Source organism: Bubalus bubalis, chromosome 10 (assembly GCF_019923935.1).
Source record: "Bubalus bubalis isolate 160015118507 breed Murrah chromosome 10, NDDB_SH_1, whole genome shotgun sequence".
Taxonomy (NCBI): domain Eukaryota; kingdom Metazoa; phylum Chordata; class Mammalia; order Artiodactyla; family Bovidae; genus Bubalus; species Bubalus bubalis.
This window is the reverse complement of record NC_059166.1, coordinates 67651917-67661989: the sequence shown is the minus strand read 5'-3', so window position 1 is coordinate 67661989 and position 10073 is coordinate 67651917. Positions and strand designations below refer to the sequence as shown.

Genomic DNA, 10073 nt, shown 5'->3' with positions numbered 1-10073 from the left:
TACCTGATATATAGAAAAGCAAAAAGGAACCCTTCTTCCAAATCCTTAACCTTAATTGCAAAAGTTTATTGTTTATATTCATATGAGGGGGAAATGTAAATAAATTGCATTGTTTCTCAAATACATTAAGTTCTATCATTAAAGTTTTTGACTTGTGAGCATTGTAACTCACTGTCAATGGATATAATTTTATATCCTACGTATGAGGTCAAGCATATCTTCTAAATTCCTTAAACTGAATAAGTTATACTTACCATCAACACTGAAGATGTAAAATTTTTCTCTAAAACTTGCATTTTATAGTTAAATCTGTAAAAAATCCTATTTTAGCAAGCTTGATTATATCAACTGTTAAAACTTTATTTTACAAGCAATAGGAATTGGATCAAATAATTATTATAATCCAGAGGAATTATTTTATAACCATAGCAAATGCCATTATACACACTGCCAATACAGATTTAATAGACAATACTGAACTGTACAAGAGTTATTTATTTTTCCTTAATCTCAAAGCTATTTTAGTAATACAAAAAGCCATATTAACATTTCTCCATTAGAAAACAATGTGATGTACAAAACTTTGGATGAAAAGATATATGTCAAATTTCACTTAATCATTTGGTGGAAAATCCACCACTCCATCGATACCACCCAAAGTGTTTTAGGCAATGATTAAAATCAAAGTAAGCATCTTAATAAACTCCAGCTGTTAAAAAAAAACAGACCTAGCAATATAGTTGGCTACATAGTATTTTTGACTACTCAGGGTTACTTTTTTAAATCCATTTTTTTTTTCTGAGTCCTACCACATACCAAGTGCTGTACTTGTCCAAGTAGGTATTTGAGGAAAAGTTGGTAAGGTAGAAGACCCCATAAAGCAGTCCTTTGGTTACCGTATTTGTCTTTTAAACGTCCTCCAAGATCAAGGAACCCCAACTAAAAGTACACACTCTTCCAAGTGTTATTTGATTTTATTAGTGGGGAGGGTGTTGGTAAAGAGGTCATGAACTATTATTTATAATCCATTATTCCAATTAAAAGCACATGTCAGAAACTAATTTGTTATTTTTCTAATGAGTTTAAGATCTGGCATTCAGTTATTACCAACGTGGTTCACCCTACAAGGCACACTGCTCAAAAACAGCAAAGCAGGTATGCATAAATGTTTTTCTTTGCATTTAGTGAAGTAATATTTGATACCCATATTTATCTTAAAATTCAGTTGTTTAAGGTCCAGTGAAGAAAATAAATCCAGTTATGGGGTGGTAAAGAGCAAAGAAGGTTAACTAGTAAATTATTACTATACAAAGAAATTTTATTCTCTATCTTTTCCTTTGAATAACAAGATACTAACACACTATTTTCATTAAAAAAAAAAAAAAATGCTTGCAACTATTGAACTGAGGCAAGTACAAAGGCCCATAAACCAACAGTATCGTCCATTCATCACCATTACTTCTTTACATTAAGCTTGTTCTCCTAAAGTATAATGCATACTCTAAGCTATAACTTGGAAATTAGCCAAGCACTAAGCAATTACAATGGCAGGTAATACACCATCAGTTTTTAAAACACTTTCGGTCACTTTTCATGACCCACCTCCAGTTTGAATTGAATATATTCTCAGTATAAATTTGTTTTGGGATCCGCATGACAAAAAAAAAATGTAATTTTATGACATTTTCACATAAGACATTTAAATAGTCTTCAGTTCATACCACTTTTGTATTAAATGATTCATCCTGACATGCTATATATAACTACAATAAAAATAACCAATTTTTAAAGAAAACTAAATGCAGATGTTAACAGATTTGACATGGAATGTTGTAAGATATTCCTGTACGTAATCTGATACTACTGATTATAAATTTACGAGTTTGAAAAACTTCAGATTAAAAACCACAAGAAAAATTTACTCTTGATGGCATGCAAGATCTTTTTCAAAATGAAACCAGGACCTCAAAGTCTCAGTATTTTATCAGAACATAAAGAAACACAACAAATTTGTACATTTTATTCACATTTATTTTTCGCTTTTAGTGTGCTCACAGAAAATTAGAACACCTTAAGCAGGAGTTTAATAGCAATTTTTGTAAGCAAAGTTACATTCCATCTCTAAGTCAAATTGGTCAAAGCTTCTCCAGTATTTACAAAACATGATAGACAAGATGCTACACAAAACCATTGCATCTGAAGATTTTTTCCTTATTCTCAAAGACGACTGGAAAAGAAAGCATTGTCTGCTGTAATCAAAAACATACCACAGTATAAACAGTAACCATTCCACTTATCACAGCTTGGTTGAGTTTAAAATTTGTGTTTAAAAGGTCCAAGATGACTGCAGTTTTACAAAAATGGGCAGGGTGGAAAGTTGCAAACTTCATGTGCTTCTGGATATCAAGATTTGTTTTTATACAATAGTCACAGTTAAAAACACCCTGCTGGTAATACATAATTACACTTTATTAAGGTCATAAACCAGCAATAAACAATAAAGCCTATACAACTTGTAGTTCTACTTAATCACTGACTGGTACAGCTAACATGAGATAAGTGAAAAGTTCCTATGGTTTAAATGAACTCCTAAGACTATGATCTTTTTAAAAATCTGGGTATCGGTGTTTTTTTTTTTCCTCTTTCCTTCTTAGTCAAGACTTTTAGTGTTGTAAACCTGCCTCACAAAATACATCGTAATAACTTTTCTTAAAAAAAAAAAAAGACTAAGCCTTTACACCATCATTTCTAGTGGTACATTATCTTGGCAATGTTATGCACCACTTAAATTTCTCCGTGGTGGCCCCTATCACTTCATCTGATATCCCTTTTTGACCCACCCATCTCCTTCATATATGGGCATGTCCATAGATTGACAAAGAAAGTTTACAATTTTGAATAAAGATGCAAAGTATGCAAAAAACATTAATACTGATGCAAAAAAATAAAAATAAAAGAGAAACAAGGCAGAGGAAGGTATTTAAGCTCTCCTCGACCTGTTGGAATGGTGGTAACAGAATGATCTGAGATGGGATCTGTGGGGAGTGGGTTAAAAACAAAATTCGTTGTTTAAAAAAAAAGTAAAATAAAAAAAGACATCTTTAAAATCAATCCCTGGTTGTAGACAAGTTCTCCAAAACCAGTACCTGGCACCACTCCAACAAACAAACGGGGGGAGAAAGTTCTTCGATTATCTCAAAAAATCTTGCCCTTTTACTCGGCTGCCTCCGCTGGGGGCGCTTCTGGACTGCACTCGGGCTGGGCCTCCTGTGAAGGGGCTGCGCAGGCTGACGACGCCGGGGCGGCCGCCGCCTCCTCCGCCGGGGCCGCCTCCTGCTCTGGGGGCACGCCGGGCCCGACGGCCGAGGGCGCCTCGCAGCCGGCCGCGCTGACCCCGGCCTCTTCTGCCTTCTCCTCAGCCTTGCTGGGCTCCTCGACGGCCTTAGCCTCCTCGCTGGCGGGCGGCTTCTCGGGCGCGACGGCAGCCTCCTCGGGCTTGGCCTCCTGCGGGTCGCCCCCCGCCGCCCCCTCCTCGCCCGCGGCCGCCTCCTCGCCTGGCGCCGCTGTCGGCTCCCCGGGGGCCGCACCCGCCTCGCCGGCGGCCGCAGCGGCGCCCCCAGAGGCCTCGTCCTTGCCGCCTTCGGCGGAGGCGCCGGCGGCCCCTTCGGCCTCACCGCCCTCTCCTGCCTCCTTCTTGTTCTTCTTGAAGGAGAAGCCGCTCAGCTTGAAAGACTTCTTGAAGGAAAAGCGCTTCTTTTTTTTTTTCGGGGTCTCGTTGCTGGGCGAGGGCGTGGCCCCGTCCTCAGCCTTCGGCGAAGACGTCGAGGAGGCGGCAGAGGCGGCCTCCCCCTCGGCGGCCGTGGGTGAGCCGGGCTCGGCGGCCTCGCCCTCCACGGGGGCCTCCTTCTCCACGGGGCTGGCCCCGGCGTCGGGGGCAGCGGCGGCCGGCTCATCTTTCTCGGCCGCGGCGGGCGACGCCGCCCCGCTCCCGGCGGCCGCGGGCTCCTCCTTGTCGGCCGCCGGGGCGCTGCCGTTGGCCTGCAGCTCCTCCTTGGCGCCGGGCTCGGCGGCCGCGGGAGAAGCGTCGCCGTTTACCTTCACGTGGCCATTTTCCTGCGGGGCAGAGAAAGCGGGAGGTCACTGAGGGGGCCCGGGCCTGTCATCCCCGCCCCCACTTCTGGACCGGGAGGGTCCCCCGTCCCTCCGGGCCCCTCAGGTTTTGCAGATCCTCTCCCTTATGGGGAGGCGGGGTTGGATGCCCGGACGAGAGTTCCTCGAAGACCTGGGGCAATGGTGTTTGGGGTGCCTAAAGGCACTGCGGGGGCCTCGACCACGCAACAAATTCCGAGGCCTTAAGAGGGCAGAGACCGAAACGTGGAAAGCAAAGGGTAATCCATTCCAACCTTCGCTTCATGGGCTTTAGGATAAGAGTCCTGTAATAAATGATACACCAAACGCCCGTTGGAAGGAGACACAGACACAGAACCAGAGCCAGTGATCTGTGCCTAAGTTACACGTCCCCTTTTCTCCCTAAACTCTAAAGGCCTCTTCAAAACACCAAGAACTCCCAGGGGGGAATCCCAGCGTTCCAGCCCGAAACGCCTGGACTGGGCGCGCAAAGGCCCTACGCCCCAAAGACCTGGGGTCGGCAGGGGGCGCTGCGCCTCCACCAGCTGACCTTGGCGCAGGCAGGCGCGGAGGGGCGGGGCCGCCCGGCCACCCCGCCCTACCCGGTCGGGCCCTGCCCGCTGGCCGAGGCGCCCCCGAGCCCGGATAGCGTAGCCCAGAGTCCGCAAACAAAGCTCAGGTGGCATCCTGGTCGGCATAAAACCAACAAGACAGGGGGAAAACCATTATTTCAGAGGTCTTGTCTCTGCTTCCACGCCCACCTTTGCCTGTGATTCTGAGACGCCCGGGCGCGCCCCGGCGGCTCATTTTGCATTTTTAACGGGTTCAAAGCCTCTTGGCAGAGCCTGCCTTTCCTATTAGGTTAGGGCAGGCGAAGCAACACGGTCTCTGCTCTAGGAAAAGAGGCGTGGTGGTTGCCCGGTGTTTGTGAAGCAGCCACCCTTGGCCGACCTCTCGCGCCCACCCAACTGTGGCCATCTGCCTGGATTCGGGCAGCGCCGGGGCAGCCCCCGCAGTGGTCCAGGCGCCACGCACACCAACAATCTCGACTGAAACACACGAACTGCCTCCTGTTGACCATCTGGACAGGTTCTTCAAGGACCCACAGACTTCCCACCCTAGGGAGACCATTTAAAAGTCAGATGGGTGTGTAATTCCACAGACAACTACGAATAAAGACTTAGAACAGTGAGAAAAGCCCATCAAAAGGTAGTGAAACCTGCCCACCTCCAGCCACCCAGCAACCTTTCCAAGAACCCAGGTCACGCCACCTTGGTTTACAATAAGACAGCTCTCCTTCCCTCCTCAGCCTTTCTTCACCGCCATCCCTACTGCGCTCCCCCCACCCTTCTCTACCCACACACATACAATCACACCAGAAATCCTGAAGGCGACCCAGTCTCGACAACAAACACGAGAGCCACCCAAACACCTTTGTGCCCACCAAGCACAAATGCAACCTGGCTGGGGGTGGGGGTGGGGGTGGGGGTAGCACCTAGCTAGTCAGGTTCTGCCAAGCTCCAAACACGCCATTTTAAACGATTTATCACTTCTTTCCTCCCGTCTACACAAGAATTCGCCAGGATTCTCTGGGAACCATTACTTTGGGAGTCAGAGGAGACCCCACCTATGAGAAATTGACAATTTGGCTATCGCTTTCCATTCAACTTTCAGACGAATCTGGCCACGCTTCTCTCCGCCGAATGCGCCTCGGGCACGACCAAGGAGGGAAGGGGAAGCGCCGGGACTAGAGAAAGACACCAAATAAATGACCAGAACCACAGGTAGAATTTACCTGCCCATTCGCTTTAGAAGGCGATGAGGCCACAGCCGCGTCCCCGGGCCTCTCCGCGGTGGCTTCTCCCTTCGCGGCGGTCTTGGAGAACTGGGCACCCATGCTGGCTTCTTCAACAAAGAAACTCAACAGATCCAAGGGGGGAACAAAGAGCTTCGGGTTGGTGTAACGACGGGGCAAGCGGCAGCACCAGCGGCAGCAGCAGCGGCGGCAGCAGCACACACACCGGAGGGAGGGGGGAGTGGGGGTGGTGAAGAGGACAGAACAGAACCGATTAAATACACGCCGGATAAAAAATTTTAGTCGTAGAGATCAAAAAGCAGCAGCGCAGAAGGGAGGGGAAAAGGGTGGAAAAGTCGAGCACAAAAAAAGGAGCCCAAGTGTAGTTTTTTAAAAAAAAGAAGTAATAAAAAAATCCCAGATTTGTAGCCGCACTGTAGACAAGAGGAAAATGGAGAAATCTCCCTGGTTGCTAATAAGATGCGGGGTCCAACGCCCAAGTGCACAGATGAATGGGCTCGCGGGCGCTGACGCGGCCCCCGCGCTCGCCGGCCAATCCGCGCGCCGCACACAAAGCAGGGGGTGGGGCCTGCGCGCCCGGCGAACAATGGAGCCGCGCTTTGCAAACGGTTTGAAAATCAGCCTCAGACCGAGAATTAATGTCCTTCAAATAAATAAATCAATTAAAAAATACCTGCCTTTCGCCTCCTTCTGCTTGAAAATAATAATGCAGTACTGGATTGGCTTGCTTTGTTTGTAATTAATTAACGCGGGGGGGTGGGGGGGCGGGTACTTGTGGATGAGGGCGGAGAAAGCGTTAACTTGACTCGCTTTGGCTCTAGTCGGTCTATAACCGTGTCTGTCTCCTTCCACTCCCTCCCCTCCCCCATCTTTCCGTGTGTTTATGTGTATGTGTGTGTATGTACGCAAGTTTTTAAGACAATGGTTGGGATTTGGGTGCAGCATGTTTTCTGTGTCTGTTCTATATAGGTTTCACAGATCTTGCACAGGGTTTGTTCTTCTAACTGTTGCAAATGTGAATTAGCCCCAAATCGAAAGGTATTTAAACCAAGAAGATCGAATTTCATCAAAAGAGATTGCGAGTTAGAATTAGGTCTGTAGGCCAGATGTGGAAAATGCAAAACCAGCAAGCAGACGAAGCCACACTCCCTTCTCTATCCCACATTGACATGAAATAAAATATTTCGAGATTGGCCTCTGCGCTCATCAACCCTCGCCCCTCCCCCATCCCCTATTAGTGATTACCACCCCCCCCCACACACACAACATTATAAAGTGAGAATCATGAACAAAAGATCGAAAAGGCTTGCATTTTATCACTGTATGAAACGACGGTTTTCCTCTATGGTGAAATGAGACAGTCGAGAGTGTGCGAATCCATATTTACAGTCGGGATGCGATTCGCGTCGCTATGAATCTTTTTCAGTCCACTGCCAGGATCAGATGGACTCTTTTTTTCTGAACGTGTGTGAATGTGCAAGCAAGCGAGTGGGCTCCTTCTTAGAAGGAAGGAGGCAGCAGCGATAAAATTCTGAAAAACCGGATTGATTATTACAATTTCTAAGGAGAAATTACATATTGAGAAATACCAAGAAGACCCATGAACGCTACAAGCCTAACTTGGGTTAGAGAAAAAGCTTCTATAAGGAAACCCAGGGTATCTCCAACTGCATCTCTTGTCACGGAAATACCAGACGCTATTTGTGCGTGAAAGACAGCGCGCTGATTTAAATAATGGAGGGGGAGAAGGTAGGGGCAAAAATCAAGGATACACACACTTACACATACTCTTATAAGCATTCTCCTACCACCTACATTTTTGCTCCCAAAGTTTTCACTCGTGTCCAAATCAGACTACCTTTTTTCGTTTACATTTAGTGATCCTGAAAAGAATAACCTTTCGTTTATGGAGGTGAGAAGCAGTCGAAAGAATGGTTCATTTCTCCTGGTGCTGGCTCTGAATTCTCAAACAGTTTTATTTTTCTGCTCATTGTAGGGAAATGGGTCACACTCTAGAGTGAAAAAGACGGTTGGTTCAAGCCAATAACTCTTTGTTCAAGTATTGCTTTGAAAGTCACCAAGTTGCAGATCTTTACAAGCTTAGTCTTCTCACTGTCCACTACTTCAGATGCATCATTATTCCATCACGAAGTCATACTCCCCAGAGCCGACGTTAAGGCGTTTCCGTCGAGGTGTATCTTGCCAAACATGTTAATCACCCTTACGGGAGCCCGCTGGCCTGACCCAGGACCCCAGCTGCCGCGATGGATACGAATCCCTTGTAATAGCGGAGTTCCAACTCGAAAAGCAAACTGGTTGATTCAAAAACCACCATCCAGGCGATTCTCAATAGCTCTTTTAAACCGTTGATATCCACCCACCCCCAACGTGAATCGTGCCCCTTTCTTCTGCATCCCCCTCCTGGTTAAACTTGGGGTGTTGCTAGCTAGCTGTCGAATTTTTTCCAGACGCGTTCTTAGCCCTCCATTTGGGGGCTGCTTTTATTGCTCCTTTGTTACCAGGCTGCCGTGTAGCTTTCCCCCCTTTTCTTTCTCGAATGCCTATTTGCCTAGTATCGGCTAGTCTCCTTGACAACGGCCGGGGAAGATTCGGAGCCCAGGGCGGGGGGAGGGGGAAGGGGCGGAGCCGGCGAGAGGGTGGGCAGGGAGGTGGTAGAAGGGAAAGAGGTGCTGAGCGAGAGACAGGGAGACAGACAGCGAAGCAGATGGCCGCGCGAGGGGGCGGGGCCCAGGCGGGGCGTGCGGGGACCCCGAGCGTCGCGAGTGCGATGGAGCCAATCAATTTCCTCAGCTGCACCGGGGCTAGAAAACAAGTGTAAACACGTAGATTCCCTCGCCTGGAGCGGTCGTGTAATTTAGTGTGGAAAAGAGTTTTCTTTAGATAGAAAAGCGCATTTTTAGCGCAGGTTGGAAAGCCGACAGGCCCCAGTAACTGGCGGGGGAGGCAGCTTGCGGGACGCTGCCGGGGGTGGCGGTTGCTGAGGGCTGCGCCAGTGTCGCCTCAGACTCCCCCGGCATTGGGCCAGACGGGGGGTAGGGTGGGGGGGAAGCCCGGAATGCTCGAGGGGGTGAAGGCGGAGGATGGGTGAGGAAGGAAGGGCTGGAAAATGGGAAGAGGTCGCTCTGTCTCGGAAACTACATAATGGCTGGGAAGGACTGCCAAACAAGATTGAAACCGGTAGGAAGTTGTACAATGTAAGTACACAGTTCCTCAGGAGTTCGGTGTTCACACAACCAGAGCTAAATGTTTCAAATCCACCTCTAAGTTAAAAAAAAAAAAAAAAAAAGATAATTTATATAAATAAGACTAAGGAACCCAAGTGGTCATAGTGAAAATGTAAAACTGGTAACCAACTCACCAGGAGTACAAATTCTTTATTTGCATTTTTAAAGCACACACTAGGATATTTCTAAGATGTTAACGATCTGTATATAGTTTTCTCTAGAAGAAGAACGCTTTATTTTATTTAAGATATCTCAAAGTTATTTTTTCCCCTTATGTTAGCGGTAGAAGGAATTTTTAGAAATGGTTCCACAGATTCTTGAGGGACTACTGTATGCTGCACATACTGATGTAGGCCTTGTTTTCCCACTAGTGAACAAGAGAGACGAAGTTCCTGGCCTCAAGGTGCTTCCTTCCCATGCCGTCCCCCCATCATTCCCCCCATCCTCCGCTGCTTGCAGGTTCTTAGTTCCTCACAGCTTACTGAGCCCTTGTTCCTTTGCTCCCTGTAGTGGAAGGACAGAGTCCTAACCACTGGTTTTGTTGTTGTTGAGTTGCTAAGTCATTTCCAACTCTTTGTGACCCCATGGACTGCGGAACGCTAGGCTTCCCTGTCCTTCACTATTTCCCTGAGTTTGCTCAAACTCATGTCCATTGTGTCCATGATGCCATCCAAGCATCTCATTCTCTGTAGGCCACTTCTGCCCTCAATCTTTCCCAGCATCAGGGTCTTTTCCAGTGAGTCAGTTCTTCGCATCAGGTGGCCAAAGTATTAGAGCTTCAGCTTCAGCATCAGTCCTTCCAATGAGTATTCAGGGTTTATTTCCTTTGGGATTGACTGGTTTGATCTTCCTGCTGTCCAAGAGACTTGCAAGAGTCTTCACTA

General features: G+C 47.2%; 1 protein-coding gene across 1 annotated transcript; it reads right to left on the bottom strand.

The window, feature by feature from the left end:
* Positions 1–475: 475 nt before the first annotated feature.
* On the bottom strand, positions 476–6574 carry MARCKS (myristoylated alanine rich protein kinase C substrate). Its single transcript, XM_025294735.3, has 2 exons — positions 5924–6574; positions 476–4113 (listed from the first exon to the last, which is right to left on the bottom strand). The coding sequence occupies exons 1-2, from the start codon at positions 6023–6025 to the stop codon at positions 3214–3216; spliced, it is 1002 nt and encodes a 333-aa protein (XP_025150520.2). The 5' UTR covers positions 6026–6574; the 3' UTR covers positions 476–3213.
* Positions 6575–10073: the final 3499 nt, after the last annotated feature.